General features: G+C 45.1%; 1 protein-coding gene across 2 annotated transcripts in view; it reads left to right on the forward strand.

Annotated features, from left to right (window-relative positions):
• LOC124622456 (probable 4-coumarate--CoA ligase 1) overlaps nt 1–18193 on the forward strand; it is a 169579-nt gene that overhangs the window by 113648 nt on the left and 37738 nt on the right. For both annotated transcript variants that reach the window (XM_047148160.1, XM_047148158.1), the window contains exons 4-5: nt 548–842; nt 12588–12756. In XM_047148160.1, the coding sequence (XP_047004116.1) occupies nt 548–842; nt 12588–12756 (464 nt within the window). The remainder of the gene's footprint in view (nt 1–547; nt 843–12587; nt 12757–18193) is intronic.

An 18193-nucleotide genomic window follows, 5' to 3' on the forward strand; every position in this document is an offset into this window, starting at 1 on the left:
CCCCCGGGAAGGAATTAGTGTACCCCAACTGTCTGCGACGAGTGAAATCCATGGAATACTGCGAAAGAGTTAAGATGTCTGCGAGCCATGTAACGGAGGCGGAACGTGGGGACCAGCCCGGCATTCACCTAGGGGGACGTGGAAAACCGCCTAAAAACCACATCCAGGCTGGCCGGCACACCGGCTCTCGTCGTTAATCCGCCTGGCGGATTCGATTCGGGGACGGCGTGCCTACCCGAGTCCAGGAAACAGCGCATTAGCGCACTCGGCTAACCTGGCGGGTTTCAAATAGCTCTGAGCACTATTGGAGGTCATCAGTCCCCTAGACTTAGAACTACTTAAACCTAACTAACCTAAGGACATCACACACATCCATGCCCGAGGCAGGATTCGAACCTGCGACCGTAGCAGCAGTGCGGTTCCGGACTGAATCGCCTAGAGCCGCTCGACCACAGCGGCCGGCATTGCTACAGACCCCGCGCGATCTTAGCCGTCCCTGTTTTCCTCTTGTGCGAGCACACGTGTGCACTTCTGTTATGTGACACAGAGGACCTGCGGCGGCTGCTGGTGCGGCTGTCGCCCGCGGCGGTGCTGTGCGAGGAGGCGGCGCTGGGGGCGGTGTCTGCGGCCAGCCCCGTGCAGCCGCAGCCGCTGGGCGCCGCCGCCCCCGTGCCGGCAGCAGACGTGCAGCGCTTCGTGACCCAGCAGCTGTCGCGGCCGCCGCCCAAGGGGGAGGACGCGCGCCGACCCGTCATCGCGCTGCACAGCTCCGGCACCACGGGCGACCCCAAGACCATCCTGCACTCCCAGGCCAGCTTTTCTGCATTGCTCGACGTCATCAGGTGAGACCGACATCGCAGGAAGCCTCCACAGCGCTGGTAGTTTGAGAAAGGATGACATTCCAGTCCTGGTGGTAACGTTAGTGACTGCTCAAAAGCTTCTTTTCATACCAGTTTACATTCCGGCAAAATCGCACACAATTTCAATAAGATCTTACAGGTTTTGGTCATCACCGACTATCTTTACTCCTACAAGACAAATAAGTCAACTTTAGAAGTGAAGAATACACTACTGGCCATTAACATTGCTTCACCAAGAAGAAATGCAGATGATAAACGGGTATTCATTTGACAAATATATTATACTGGAAATGACATGTGATTACATTTCCACGCACTTTGGGTACATAGATCCTGAGAAATCAGTACCCAGAACAACCACCTCTGGCCGTAACAACGGCCTTGATACGCCTGGGCATTGAGTCTAACAGAGTTTGGAAGCGTGTACAGATACAGCTGACCATGCAGCTTCAACACGATACCACAGTTCATCAAGAGTAGTGACTGGCGTATTGTGACGAGCCAGTTGCTCGGTCACCATTGACCAGACGTTTTCAATTGTTGAGAGATCTGAAGAATGTGCTGGCCAGGGCAGTAGTCGAACAGTTTCTGTATCCAGAAAGGCTCGTACAGGACCTGCAGCATGCGGTCGTGCGTTATCCTGCTGAAATGTAGGGTTTCGCAGGGATCGAATGAAGGGTAGAGCCACGGGTCGTAACACATCTGAAATGTAACGTCCACTATTCAAAGTGCCGTCAATGCGAACAAGAGGTGACCGAGACGTGTAACCAATGGCACCCCATACCATCACTCCGGGTCATACGCCAGTATGGCGATGACGAATACGCGCTTCCAATGTGCATTCGCCGCGATGTCGCCAAACACGGATGCGACCATCATGATGCTTTAACAGAACCTGGATTCATCCGAAAAAATGATGTTTTGCCATTCGTGCACTCTAGGTCCGTCGTTGAGTACACTTCCGCAGGCTCTCCTGCCTGTGATGCAGCGTCAAGGGTAACCGCAGCCGTGGTCTCCGAGCTGATTGTCCATGCTGCTGCAAACGTCGTCGAACTGTTCGTTCAGATGGTTTTTGTCTTGCAAACGTCCCCAACTGTTGACTCAGGGTCGATACGTGGCTGCACGTTCCGTTACAACCATGCGGATAAAATGTCTGTCATCTAGACTGCTAGTGATACGAGGCCGTTGAGATCCAGCACGGCGTTCCGTATTACCCTCCTGAACACACCGATTCCCTATTCTGCTAACAGTCATTGGATCTCGACCAAAGCGAGCAGCAATGTCGCGATACGATAAACCGCAATAGCGGTAGGCTACAATCCGACCTTTATCAAAGTCGGAAACGTGATGGTACGCATTTCTCCTCCTTACACGAGGCATCACAAGAACGTTTCACCAGGCAACGCCGGTCAACTGCTGTTTGTGTATGAAAAATCGGTTGGAAACTTTCGTCATGTCAGCACGTTGTAGGTGTCGCTACCGGCGCCAGCCTTGTGTGAATGCTCTGAAAAGCTAATCATTTGCATATCACAACATCTTATTCCTGTCAGTTAAATTTCGCGTCTTTAGCACGTCATCTTCGTGGTGTAGCAATTTTAATGGCTGGTTCAAATGGCTCTGAGCACTATGGGACTTAACAGCTACGGTCATCAGTCCCCTAGAACTTAGAACTACTTAAACCTAACTAACCTAAGGACATCACACAACACCCAGTCATCACGAGGCAGAGAAAATGCCTGACCCCGCCGGGAATCGAACCCGGGAACCCGGGCGTGGGAAGCGAGAATGCTGCCGCACGACCACGAGCTGCGGACACAATTTTAATGACCAGTAGTGTATAAATTACTTCAAAATTGTACACGGCTTGACAACCGCTAAGGAACAACTCCCAATTGCTATGGAACAACCGACAACGCCTACAAAACTCGATCAATGATAGTAAATGGAAATGTAGAGGGCGGGACGTGTCAATCGCAGCGAAACCTATGCACGAATGTGCTGCATGCATTCGACTGTTCACGCACTACGGTATTTGACGAATGTTGGTGTGGAACTGAGTAGTCCGACGTTTCGTGTGGTACGGCAACATCGCTGGAAAGTATGAGTGCTTACAACCGTGGACGAGCAGTCGGACGGCTCGAAGCCGTCAAAGTATAACTACTATGGCCTCAGTAATGGCTGTGTCCAAAATCATTATATCGCGATTGAAACAGGCCCCTGAAAGTGGAAATGCAAAGCCAAAGCATGTCGGTGATCTTAGACAGATCACCACACCGCAAGAGGATCGATATGTAGCACTAGTGGAGAAAGGGAACAGACATCTTACTTCTAGGTAGATAGCTGTAGACCTGTCAGCCCCTACCTGTATACGTGTCTTTGCCAGAAACATTTCGCAGCTATCTTTTTCTCGTAAGGCTATTAAATGCATCCCATCTCACTTGAACCACGCCATCGTCGAGAAAGAGTTCGTTGGTGTAGGGAGCATGCTGGTTGGGGTCACCAACAGTGGTTAAGACTGATGTTCTCTGACGAATCTCGCTTCACTGTGGCAGGTGATCCTGGCACCCACTTAGTGTGGAGGGAGAGGGGAACACGTTACACGGAATGTTCATGGAAGTCATCAGTATAGCCTACATGTAATGCTCCGGGCAGGTATCATGCACAATAGCCGAGCACTGCCGCATATCTTTGCGCTAGATACTGTTACAGACGGACATGACTCGCAATAATTTCCCTGCGATACCATTGTTTTGTAACGGTATCTAGCGCAAAGATCTGCGGCGGTGTTCGGCCATTACGCATAATGGATACCCACACCAGGCAATTTTGATGACGTTCATGAAGTCTACGTTTAACGTGTTCCCCTCTCTCTCCCCATTAAATGATAGCCAAAATCACTTGTCACAGTGATGCGGGATTCGTCCGAGAACATCACTCTTAACCACTGTAGGTGGCCCCAAACAACGTGCTCCTCACAGCAACGAACTCTTTCTGGACGACGGCATGGTTGAAGTGGGATGAATTTAACAGCCTTCCGAGTAAACAAAATCACTGCGAAATGCTTCTGGTAATGCACATGTACCGGTAGCGGCTGCAAGGTACAACGATCTGCCTAGGAGTGAGATGTCTGTTCCTTTTCTCCACTAGGGCTACACATCGATCCTGTTGCGGTGTGGTGATCCGTCTGCGATCATCGGCATAGTTTGGCTTTGCAATTCCACCTTCAGAGGCCTTTCTTAATCCCGAGATGACATTTTTTGACACAGCCATTACTGTGGGCACAGTAGTGACTCGTGCTCGTGTAGCTCAGCCGACAGTTCGCCGCCACTGGTGGAGCGCCTCGGACAACTGTTTACGTCCACGCCGAGGAGCGTTCCACGCACAGTGTTGTTTACTTACTGCGATTCTCGAGAGTAACTGCGTTATACACTGAAGCGCCAAAGAAACTGATACGGGAGTGCGTATTCAAATAGAGAGATATATAAACAAGAAGAAAAAATGGTTCAAATAGCTCTGAGCACTATGGGACTTAACAGCTGTGGTCATCAGTCCCCTAGAACTTAGAACTATTTAAACCTAACTAACCTAAGGACATCACACACATCTATGCCCGAGGCAGGGTTCGAACCTGTCGCCCGATTCCGGACTGGGCGCCTAGAACCGCTCGGCCACCGTGGCCGGCAAACAAGAAGATTACGGCGCTGTGGTCGGCAAGGCCTACATAAGACAACAAGTGTCTGACGCAGTTATTAGATCAGTTACTGCTGTTACAATGCCAGATTGTCAAGATTTAAGTAAGTTTAAGCTTGGTGTCCCGCGCGGAGTGGCTGCGTGGTTTGAGGCACAATGTCACTGATTGCGCGGCCGCTCCCACCAAGGTTCGAGTCCTCCCTCAGGTATGGGTGTGTGTGTTGTTCTTAGTATGTTAGTTTAAGTAGTGCGTAAGTCTAGGGACCGATGACCTCAGCAGTTTGGTCCCTTAGGAGTTCACATACATTTGAACTTGGTGTCATAGTCGGCGCACGAGTGATGGGACACAGCATCTACGAAGTAGCAATGAAGTGGGGATTTTCTCGTACGACCATGTCACGAGTGTGCCGTGATATTAGGTATATGGTAAAACATCAAAGCTACGACATCGCTGTGGCCGGAAAACGATCCTGCAAGAACGGCACCAACGACGACTGAAGAGAATCGTTCAACATGACAGAAGTGCAGCCCTTCCGCAAAGTGCTTCAGATTTCAATGCTGGACCATCAACAACTGTCAGTGTGCGAACCATTCAACACCGACATTGGACTGTTGATGACTAGAAATATGTTTCCTGGTCGGACGAGTCTCGTTTCAAGTTGTATCGAGCGGATGTACGTGTACGGGTATCGAGACAAACTCATGCAGCAGTGGACTGTTCAAGCTGGTGGAGGCTCTGTAATGGTGTTAAGCGTGTGCAGTTGGATGATATGCAATCCCTGATACCTCTAGATTCGACTCTGACAGGTGACACGTACGTAAGCATCCTGTCTGATCACCTGCATCCATTCATGTCCATTGTGTATCCCGACGTGAAAATTATTGAGCATATCTGGGATGCCTTGCAACGTCCTGTTCAGAAGAGATCTCCACCCACTCGTACTCTTACGGCTTTATGGAAAGCCCTGTAGGATTCATGGTGTCAGTTCCCTCCAGCATTGCTTCAGACATCAGTTGAGTCCATGCCGCTTCATGTTGTGGCACCCCCTGCACGATATTAGGCAGGTATACCAGTTTCTTTGGCTCTTCTGTGTAGAAGCAACATGGCTCACTCATAGAAAGCCAACCGTCAATATCAGCTTCGCTACTGGATTCGCTAGACCTAAGGCCATCGAAATCAAACGATTCTTACGGGAAAGGTCAGACTAGGTCAATAGGATCCGATAGGCATCCATCTCTCTATTGTGAGTACAGTGGTTTAAATTGATTGACATAGTTCGTGTACATGACCACAAATTGAATCGATCAAGCGGTCCCAGGACTCTGCACTATTACAGGTTTTGAACTTCCCTTCGAGGTTCCGTTAGACGTCATGGTCAATGCTCTACTACCATGCGGAGGCATAATCAGCCATGTCACCGACGAATGGACTACTTTTACCACATGTGCTGTTCTTAACAAGGTGAGGCAAGTTCGGATAGAGCTTACAAGGCCTGTCCTGCCTTACTTTCTTACCGGTGACTGTAGACCGATAATTATTTACGACGAACCGCCCAAGCCCTGTTCGGGTTTTGTCTAGGAGGGCCATGTACGCTCAGAGTGCGTCCTAAGGAGGTAAGTCACGTTCCGACGGGCGAAGCTGTACCCTCACCCAGTGTCCATGCCTGTTACGTACACAGCCGCCTTCCGGAAGGAGTGATCCTTTGACGTTTCCTAGTACCAAATAAAGGACGATCCCATTCCACAGTCGAATCAGGTGGATAACAATGCGTCCAAGATGTCAGGCAAGGAACGCCCCGTTGAGCAACTGCAGCAGAAGTCCGATGTCGCAGGAGCAGAGACGAACATGGAAATCGGCCAGCTGGTTGTACCGACGGCAACTTTTGTCCACGTCTTTCAAGACGACGGGGCATCCAAACTGCGTTTGGATATGGAGACAGATGTCCGACAGCGCAAATAGGTTACCAAAACGGCGAAAAATGAGACGTCGCACATCATCGGACGATTGCTTTATCTTTATCACAGCCCACATCATAACTGATGATGGCCGACACACTGACGCCATCTACGGAGGGAGAACCGACGAGGACATTGTGCGTCTAACATGGAAGGCCGCATCTCATCCAGCAATACTAATACCGGTGCAAAAGACCAATGGTCAAGACACCTTACTCAGCTATGGTCTACATGTTGCAGATATAGGTGCCGCCTTTCCACAGGAAGTATACGCCGACGATTCCAGTCCCTCTGTGGTTACGATAACTCGATGACACCAGCTTCAGAAACCGGTAGTGGAGCAGCGATACTCCGTAAGGAAGGTAAGAAGGGCGCCACCTACCTACCATCGGGACACGGAATGGCTCTGGTAGTACATGGAGTGCATCTTATCAACATCTATGCGCCGTCAAGTACGGAAAAACAAAGAGAACGAAGACGGTTCTTGGCGGAAGAAATAGCTTTGCTCTTTATAGAACGGCACGCTCATTACAGCCTCGGCCGCGACTTCAATTGTGTGTTGGCGTCGAAAGATCAATTCTCACGTTATAAACCGTCCCCAGAATTGAGAACACTGGGCTAGGAACGTGTCCACACAGATCGATCCAGATATATGTCAATAGCCACTCTGCCAATCGCAAGGATCGTATCTTGGCCACGTTCCACCTCCAACCTGGCATCCACGACATATAACTATGGCCAGTGGCCTTCACCGACCACACGGTATTCATCTGCACCATCGCCCACAAAGACAGCAGGTGTGGCGAAGCTGAGGACTATGGAAAATGAGTGTGGCCCCCTTAAAACTCCAGTGCGTCACCAAGTTTGTGAATAAGTTTGGCTTTCGTGTGAAGTGCGTTTACGGATGTGCCCTGCAACATTACTTTGTTGGTTGGAATGTACAAAACCGACGATACGGAATGCACTGATTGCGTTGGAGCGCGAACGTTCGCCACGGAGACGGCAGACTTCAAACTTGTATTTCACGATTCTACGAGAGTGTACCAATCACGCCTCCTCTCCTGCCAGACAGGTGGTGGACCAACGAGTCAAACCAATCATTATGCGTTCTCATCTGGAAGGAACAGCGGTCCGCACGAGACAACAGATCGAGGTTCTTCTAGAGGTTGCTCCAAGACTTCCGGAATGGTCGGAAGGAACAGTTTGCACGCCTTAGACATGATTCAACCGGTCGCCTACATAAATACCTACTTGGCGTCACGTATCTCCCACTAAGCACAGATTCTTCCGATACCAAAGACGGTCGCTCGACGGGATTCAAATGGCTGTGAGCACTATGGGACTTAACATCTGAGGTCATCAGTCCCCTAGAGCTTAGAACTACCTGAACCTAGCTAACCTAAGGACATCACACACATCCATGCCCGAGGTAGGATTCGAACCTGCGACCGTAGCGGTCGCGCGGTTCCAGACTGAAGCGCCTAGAACCGCTCGGCCACCCCGGCCGGCCGGCTCGAAGGGATTACCCTTCAATAACTGATTGGTGTCCTGGTCCTTCCCTTCGTTAAGCATCGGGCTCGTCCGTGTTGACGATCACACGGTGGCACTTTATCTCAGTGTGATGTTGAAAACGTGGGGTAGACAACAGCGGAGTCTATTCGGCTCTTGAAACACAAATTGGCACCGGCCTCTAGAATTGCATCGATAATGGTGAAGAACACCTCCCACCCATTTCATCATATCAGAGATTTTTTTTCCCCTTTGATATAGCTACATTATGACAGATCGGCGACAGTGAGCGACATCTGTGGAATACACGTAAGCAGATGCCTGCCAACCCTGTGGAAGCACGACACCCCACATTCCACGGGCCGGTGATATCGCGGACAATTCACCATAAAACCCTTGGCGCGAAAAATGTGGAACGTGGTAATTAATGGTAAACAAGCCACCGGATTCTGCCTCAACGTCGTCAATATGCTCAACTCCCCGTTGTGCCATGTGCGTCAGGTTAAAGACGACGACGCCCTCCGTCTTATGTGCAGCCCCTCTGCGGTAATGTTGCATCTAGTGGCGAAGATGATTGCCTTACATCTCCCCGTAAGACAACAAGCCATTGCTCCCACAACTCTTTTTCCAGACAGAATATGCTATCCACGAGATAACACCAGCGCGGTGACATGGCTAAGAGCGCAAGCGGTGCATTATCTGCTTCGCGACGACCCAAAGAATGCGCCGAGCTTCTGGAACCATCTGTATGCACTACATACGGCAATGGCGTGTAACCCGAAATACCGACAATATTTATCTAACTTCGTGGGAAGCGAGTTACGAGATACTCTGTGCAGCTGGAACTTCTCACCAATGAGAAGCTGATGTTGGACACGATGAGGAGACACTCAGTGGCAATGACGAAACGGTTATCTCCTTCAGTTCTACAAGACCACGTTTTTCTTTTCTCTCTCTTTTTCTTAGTTATTAGAGAACACGTGTCATTTCCTTACTGAAGAGCGTCCGGTGGATGAATCGCTATAAACTTAAAAAAGGGTGTATTTTGTTTGAGTTGTTTCATTTTCAAAGAGTTTTGATTCCTCTTCTTCTTTAGAGTTGTATTTAAAAAAATGTGAAGACGTGGCCGACTCCAACACGAGGTACAACGGAACCGTCAAGGATAGGGGCCGCTAAGAGGGACACTGTACATCTTTTTTTTGTTCTGAAAGAAACAGTTTGTCTATAAAAATTGGAAGAATGAACAAAAATAAAAAGTCGATAGAGCACTTACCTGTGAAAGGCAAAAGTCCAGATTTAGAGTCTCGGGTCAGCACACAGTTTTAATCCTCTAGGAGGCTGGCCGCTGGTGGCCGAGCGGTTCTAGGCGCTACAGTCTGGAACCGCGCGACCGCTACTGTCTCTGGTTCGAATCCTGCCTGGGGCATGGATGTGTTTGATGTCCTTAGGTTAGTTAGGTTTAAGTAGTTCTAAGTTCTAGGGGACTGATGACCTGAGATGTTAAGTCCCATAGTGCTCAGAGCCATTTGAACCATTTAATCCTCCAGGAAGTTCCATGTTAGAGCACGGAGTGTCCACTTCAAGCTTGTAATTACCGTTATTGCCCTAAATAGTATAAGGCGAATGCTTACATGGTCCTCAGGAGGAGTGTGGTCCAATCCCTCCCACAGCCTTCCCCATTCGGAGTTTGTGTTGAGTCTCTTGTCTCGACGCGGACAGGGTGATAATTCTTAATCTTCCTTTCTTCCTTCAAAGTGTTTACAAACAGCAAGAAACAAATTAATGTGCTATTTATTTATTTGACAACTAGCTGACAAACTCAACATCCAGGTATTCATTTTACCAATCTGATATTAAAAACTAAAACAAAAAAGATTTGTGTTTGTAGTTTAATATCGAAAAAATTTCATTTCCATGTATTCGTGAAAACACCATCGGAATTATAAACAAGTCCTACAAAAAATATGCAAACTGTACAAAGGTAAGAGTAATTGAGCCGTTTGCGGCTCGCGTTGGTGCCGTTTGTAGATTTCCTCCCTCTGTTGGAGGCCAGACGGTATCGTTTAGTTAACTGGCGCCACTCGGTTTCGCAAGCGTTGCCTGTCCGCTAGTGGCAGCAGCGGCGGTTATCGATACGTAGTAACTGTTGCCCTAACTTTGCGGCAACGTCGTTGTTTCTCTGTGTCGTGTGAGTGTGGCAGTTCGGTTGGGAACTCAGGAGAAGCCAGGTCCGCGCAGTGCGGAAACACGCCAGGACCGCTGGTGGCACGCATGGACTGCCGGATGGAAGGGCGGTGGTCACGAGGGTGCACGACCTCGTCGTAAACTGGATCCAGCAAGATTTAAGATGAGTGCATTTCAGTCCAAGTAGAGAAACCTCCACCATTGTGATATCTCACGAATCTCCAGTGACTTGGGTTCGTGTTGCTGCTCGTAGTAGCGCCGAGGCGAAGAGCAGCGAGTAGAGTGCTTGGGGAAGACGGATTTGATTAGCTTTCCTCGACTGCTTATTACTATTTACTGCGTTCAAATTGTTGCAATTTGTTAAGCTCAAAGAGCGGTAATTTTTCTTGTCTGGTGGTCGCTAACGCCCCAGTTACCTGCCCTGGGGGTTAGTGTATGTAACGGCAGTGTACGTTTCCTCGTCTTGCCGCTGCTGTCCGGTAAGGCGTGTAGCTTTGACAGCTTTCTCGATTGTAGGACGGTGGGTGATTCTCCTACTCTGGTGCTAGTGGTTCCTTTCTCGTTCCGGGCGCTCTAAACACAGTATTCTGGGAACGTAGTGCAGACCGGCGGTTTCGGCTTTGGCATATTGTTCCATCGTTGCATTTGATTTATTGGACGTCAGATAGCTTCAGCAAGATTATCATTAGTCATTCGTTAGATTGCCACTAGTCTACCACCTTGAGAAGTGAATGTAACTCTTGGCTGCCTATCTCATCGCTCGCGAAAGTGTTTGTTGCCGGACCTTAACAGAGGTCGATTCCTGTAGCACCGTCTGTGGCCCCTTGGTTCTTGTAAGACATGTGTGTTCTAAAAGGAGGTCTGATGGCCAGTAGTTCAGCGTAACGCTCCTTCAGCTCACGCCTTCTGTGGATGTAATCTGCCTCAGTACCCTTTAAGGAACTTATGTACTGGTCCTTGTGTTTTATTGTGTCTTATATATTACAATACCTTGTAACGCCTACATTAAAGTTTATATATGTTTAGTTAATAGTTCTGGTCGCCTTCTGGAACAAATGTAGCAGTGTAGTGTTCAGTGGATGTTAAGGGTTGTGTTACAAAGTTTACCATCATCTTATTTCACCTGCTTGGTGATCAGTTTTTTAATTAACCTTTGCTATTGTATTTGCTGTTTTACAGCAGGTTTCTAAACTTTTATGTTATTTCCGTTCCTGGCGTGTAAGGCCTTAAGCCGTGATTGTCGTCATTTGCCTTAAAATTCTAATTTGGTATTTGTATTTACACAGTAAGCCTTTAAAACCTTATTGACTGCCAATATTGGCGGCTGATGCCTTCTGCTGTGTTTGTGGCGACTTGCCTTTAATATTTCAATACCTTTAATTTGTAAGTTGCAGCGAGTTTTAAAGAATTCTTTATTTATTGCCATTCCTGGCGTGTAAGGCCTTCTGCCCAGATCACAGTGGTTTGCCTTTAAAACATTATCTGCTGTATCTGTATTTAATGGTGATTTACTAAATTGTAACTCACTGAAAACACTATTATTTACACAGTTGTTTATTCCTTCATTAATAACGTGTGGTACCTTTATTTATTGTTGAGGTCTGAAATTACTGGTTTAAAATAAATTAAGTGTAACTGTAAAAGGCAACCAATAGTAACTGATTACGGCCCCGTCCACAATCGTAACCGAATCCTGCCTTCCCTTCACTACCAGGTTTCAGTAATATTTATTTAACTTAGAACTTGATTGTAAACAATATTTCTAGTCACGTGAGCAGTTTCTGTACGCTGGGCGCATTTGCTGCATGTGTTTACAACGCGATTTTGTAATTGTGTATTGTGTATTGTTTTTGCCTACAGCCGTTTGACCTTCACATTTGAAAGTTGTCGAAAGCACTGTTAAGGATTTCCTTAAGCTGACTCGATTGTAGTAGTGTCTTAATTGTAAAAACTAAATGTATTAAAAATTCATGAATAATTTTGCATTTTTTTCACGCATCTCAGTGTCTGATTTTGTGTCTCTTGAACCGTGTGTCATTCGAGATATATTACATTCAGCGGTGTATTTGGGGGGTACTCTCTGTGACGTATGTTGCGAATAGAGTTAGTAAGAAAGAAGTAATAAATTTGAACGTCATGCATGATACGGCAGATTTTCACTCATCTCACTGAGCCATATCTCCTGAATTATGATAGGTAGATGGTTATTACCCCCGTAGCGATTGTTTTGTTACAGTGATGGATGTGTGTACAAAGTTTGGTTGAAATCGGTCCTGTGCTTTAGGAGGAGACGCGGAATATGCACACACACATACATTTTTGTAACATGTATGGATGTGTGTCACTATTTTGAAATTCACAGCTCGTTTCGTTTCATGTTTGCCGCAGGAGGAAAGACTCAAACTACCGTGAGGGTGATGTGTTCGTGATAAACACGCCATTCTTCTGGGTGACACAAGTAGTCGCCACGCTGATGTCGATGGATTTCCCTGTCAAAGTGGTGGCGGTAAAAGGCATGGACCCCGCAGCCTTTCGTGACGCAATACAAAAGTACCAGGTAAGAATATATCTATTTTGTCTAATTATTCACATAGGTACCCACCAATTCGTAACAGTCCTGTCCAGCATTACAGTTTTGCGCTATTAACAGACTTCATCTGCACCTGTATCTGTCAAATTAATCCCGCTTTCACATCTCTCATTTTACTTCGAAGGCTTCTTACCTCATCAGTTCTATCCAGTGTCTCTCAATTTCTTGCTTTATCTGTTTACCATCCACTTTCAGGCAATGCATTTTTTTAGCTTCCGTTACTACTTCTATTTTTTCACAGCCTACATTTCACTTCCGTACAGTATAGTGATCAAGGCTTCCAGCATAAGTTAACCACTTTCTCATAATTCAAATTTTCAGACCTAGATTTATTCTGGTGAGCCATACTACTTTTACTTATGCCAACTGTTTCTGATGTCTCCATTGATTTGGTCATCTCAATTTGTTCGAGTCTAATGCTCGGAGCCCCGCGAAGATGGCATGTCACAACAATTTTTCACACAGCCTCAGGTCACGAGTTATTGACGTGCTGTTAACAATGACTGGTCATTCCGAACCAGTTTAGCCACTAAAATATTTTATGTTAGTGTTTTACTACAATTAACCGTATTGCTCATTCTCGTTCCTAGCTTCAGTCGTCTCTGGCTACATCGATTCCTAATTACTAGAATTTTTCATTTCTTGATTATATCGCCCCAATTTTCAAATAGTTTCTTAAAAATCCTCTGACTAAAGGACTAAGTCGTCTATTAATTTTTAGATTATGTCCTCCTTGCACTTTCATTGTTCCCAGATTTTTCTAACACTTTCTTCGTTGGTATTTTCACTTACAACTTCAAGTAATAAAAATAATGAGCTGTTAGCCTTTCTTAGAACCTTGGAATTTTGAACTTACCCTTCCGGATCTTCCTCTTCTGTTACTTTTGTGTGATTTTTATAGATATTATGTGTTATTTCTGTCTGCTTTTTATCTCCAGAGTAGTTAAAATTTCCTAATAACTTATATCAGCATAAACTGTCAATTCCTTTCTTTAGTCCACAAAACTATGAATATATAATGACATTTAATAGTCATTTCATTTTACTCAGTCATACAATTAATTTCTATAGTCATATTGTAACAACACTTTTACTTTCTGAAATTTTATATGTGCCCTCTTAAATTAACTGTCAGTGAATAAGCCTTTAAACTAAGAGGGCGTGCTGAAAAGTAATGCCTCCAATTTTTATAATGTGGATCTCTTAGAAAGCATTTTCAATAAAACACATGTTATTAACATGGGTGTTGTTTCAATGGACAACAGTGAAAGGTTAATTCATCCATTATATACTTATGTAGATGTCATAACTTTGCAACATTCCAATATGTAACTTAAAATTCTGATTTGCTCATTTTGCCCGTATTGTTTTTCTTTCACCAGCCAGAAATCATTCTGATGAAGGTTTTTTAAATTTTATGTTAATGGTTGATGAAAACCACATGCTAGAAATCCTTAAAAAAGGGGGGGGGGTGAGTATGGGAGTGGGGGACCATTTGAAGGTAACTTTTTACATTTTTCTTGAAGAACTCGATAAACGCAGCCTCTAGTGGAAACGAATCGCAGTACAAAATTTAACTACATTAAATTTCCTACGAAACAGGTTCTAATCATTTTTATCTAGGACTAATAATTTCTGCAAGGAGAGTGGGAGAACACTGAAAATCTTGAACAAAGTGCATAATCTGTAGCTTAGGTAGATTTTGTAGTCTATTTTGAGATAGTTTTCCAAACTGATAGACCAGAAGTGCGTCGGATCAAACTGTTTATCTCAACTTCCTCCATGTCACTATGGTGCATTGTAAATAGTTATCATTTCCACCCTGTATTTCCACTCTTGATCTGAATAGAAAAAATCATATTTCAGAATACCAATTAATGTTTATAAACTTTTAAGTGAATTGTTACTTCTCTTCCTCTGACTTGGTATTGTATGTTGTTGGCAATAATTGAGTCACAATAGCTTTGATCTTTAGCCACAGCAAGCGTGGAGTGGATCGAGAAGCGACTCGATTGTCACTCCCTTAACAAGGAGAGATCCCAAAGCGACTCTAGAAACAGTCTGCTGTATTAAAGCTGAGGTGGTTTTCATTAATCATCGATATTAATATCAGTTGTGGTCTCAATATGATCAAGATAGTCCATTTTTACTTAAACAGAATCAGATACTTTTCTTGGTCCACATTACTCCATATTTTGAAAAGATATGCTCACAGGGCACTGATCTATATGGATACATAATATTTTCAGAATTAATTGGTATATCGTTTGGTACTGAAATTTTCCGGTTTCCCACTAGTTTGTGACCGCTGTTTCTAACAAACGTGCTTCAGATTAATATTTGTCTAGTTTGACAACCACTGTACATCCCAGGTTTGTCAGTTCCTCGCAGGTGAGAACTCCAAACAGCTGCTCATATACTGCCAGGAAAAAGAAAATTAGTGCACCAGGAAAGACAACGTTGATTTTCATATGATGACAGCATATGTCACCTGTGAGATGATAATAGTTTCAACGCTGTCAACAAACAGGTAGCGTAATGGCATAGGTGACAGAGCGCTACTGTGTCTACCCTTTAATAGTAACTGCTGACAGTCAGGAGGCTCAGTGTGGTGCAAATGTATGAAGCAATCAGACAGCCAAGCCATGGAGACACACTCGTGCTTTCTACAGCCAACTTAGCGAGTGTGATAGGGATCAAATTTTGGCCTTCCGAGTAATGCCATGGCCCTTTTGCAGAGTTGTCACGTAAGTTGGATGTGCTGCGTCACTTATGCAACGATGCTGGAATCAGTGGTCACATGAACACACAGACGAGATTCTGGACGACCAAGCAGCACAGACACCTGTCAGGATTGTCATATTGTAAGGAAAGCAGTGGTACATCATACAGCTACCACAGCACAAATAAGAGGGCTTGTGGACCCACATGTGTTAATACGAACTGTTGTGAACCTGTTATTAGCAGTGAGACTATGGGCATGCACACCTCTAGCCTATCTTCCACTCGTGCCACAGCATGGCTCGACTGATGTCGTTGGAGGATCACTTGCAATATGGAAAGGCGCGCCAAGGTCTTCAGCGATAAAAGCAGATTCTGCCTGCATGCAAATGATAGTCGTTTGTGTGCACTATGTAGACATGGTGGGTACTGTCTCATAGAGTGTACTTGTCCAAGACGCACTGGACCCATCCCAGCTCTCATGGTTTGGGGTGCGATACCTGGTACCTCATAACCGCTTGTGCTAGTTTGTAAATATAATCATTTCATGTACTCCACATGCACTGTTGTAACAATAGATCATGAGTGAATTGGAAACCTCTAAATGGGTGTACTAAGGTATTTTTCTGGCAGGGTATTTTATCCACAACAGTTAAATTACATAATCAGTGTCTACAAAGAAAACAAAAATAATAGCTTTCAATGACCTGGAGCAAATTATGACTAAAATAATAATAAACGATCAGAAAATAGATAAAGTAAACTCGCTCAGCATCTTACGAAATACAGTCCCATACATGACAGAAATGGACATTCGAGGGGAGAAAGATTCAGTCACAACAAAAGAATAATCTGTAGATCCATCAAAATTAAAGTAAGAAAGGAAACTGCATCTAAATTTTACAAAACTTTGTCAGTATCAACTCTGACATGGGAATGGACTGTAACAAAAAGAAATGATCGCAGAATACAAACGTTGGAGATGTGACTCCTAAGGAAAGTAGCTAGGTACACATTGACAGGACGAATGCTGACATCAGAGAAGAACTGGGCATAAAATCTTAAATGAGCACATTAAGGAAAACATATTTCACTGAAGAGACTAAGAGTATATTATAAAAATGGAAGATGACAGAATATCAGAATTAATGGTGAATTATAATCCAGTGGGCAGAAGACCTTCAGGAAGACTGAAGAAAAGGTGGAGAGATCAGTAGTTTTAACCAAGTGGGCAAAAAAAATGCCTGTACATGCACAGAGAAGACACTTCATATTTAAAAAATGCATATCTTTAAGTAACTGTGATTTAATGTGTTCTGTAAGTAAGTACAAAATCCTGGTTAGATTTAAGAGGTATCCTGAAGGCATTAATCTGATCAGGTTAAATAAATAAAAAAATAAAAACAAAACGAACTGATATATACATGCACTATGATATATGCAAAAATAATTATGTAATGTGCGTACCATTATTACTACAAAGAATTGTATCCAGCAGATCTGAACTCAGATGGGAGCCACTGAGCCAAGAAAACAAACAGCTAGCTGAATCTGGGAGTGAGCCAAGAGAGCAGTGTGTTTCCTGAGTCACTTTGGGAACCGCTCCATGGGGTGCAGTGAGCCTAACTGTTCCTGCTGAGGGGAAAAAGGGGGGGGGGAGGAGGAGACCAGTGAGCCATTGGGAAGAGAGTGACTCCTGAGTCACTTTGCGATCCACTCTGTGCAAGTGGTGGCTGAAGACCCACAGCTTATGCGACTCCCATGATCACCACCAACGTACGATCCGATGTCAAAGGACGAGATGTAATGTTCAGGAACTTTTGAGTGAACTGTTGACTGGGCTTCTAAAATTGTACTTTTTCTTTTCAGATCAACAGCGGAAATACAGGATGTAAACAGTAACTGTTTATAACATACCACAATGACGTACAGTAATTTGATATACTACACTTCTGGTCTGGAAACTACTTCCATTTGGACTACAAAAACTACCTAAGCTACAGTGCATACACTTTGTGCCAGATTTTGAGTGTACTCTCGCTCTTTGCATAAAGTCCTAAATAAAAATGAATAGGACCTATTTTGTAGGAAATTTAATTTAGTTTTTGTACAGGGTTGCGTTTTCGCTGGATGCTGCGTTTTTCGAGTTGTTCAAGAAAAAGATAAAAAAGTTATCTTCAGACGCACCCCCACTCCAACACTCACCCACCACCGCTCAGGATTCCTATTATGTTGTTCATGGCATTCCCTACTCCACTGTACCAGAACGTGCAACTACACAAAAAGAGATCTTATGGGGTGGCTTAAATGGCGTCAATGAAACGACGCATGTTCTTGGTGCGTTGATTACTACACAGTTCGCGGTCAAAAGCGACAGTTGCAGTGTGACGAGCAAAAGGACTACGTTTTTGACAACCGCAGACACTGCTGAGGCCCTCAGGACGGTTCAGACCCTCTTTAAGGACATCGCGGACTAGCAGTCACACAGAACGAGATCGAATCCATTTAGAGCGCCGTTTGGTATATAGGGTGGAAACAATAGGGACCTTTCGAAACCATTCAACGAAATTCGAATGCGATCCGAAGCAGCAGAGGGTGCTTATGCACTTTCAGCCCTTCTGTTTCGTATCATAGCTTGTTACAAATAATTTCTATTTTCATAGATATCTTAGTAATAAATAAC

This window comes from Schistocerca americana, chromosome 7, assembly GCF_021461395.2.
Source record: "Schistocerca americana isolate TAMUIC-IGC-003095 chromosome 7, iqSchAmer2.1, whole genome shotgun sequence".
Classification (NCBI taxonomy): Eukaryota; Metazoa; Arthropoda; class Insecta; order Orthoptera; family Acrididae; genus Schistocerca; species Schistocerca americana.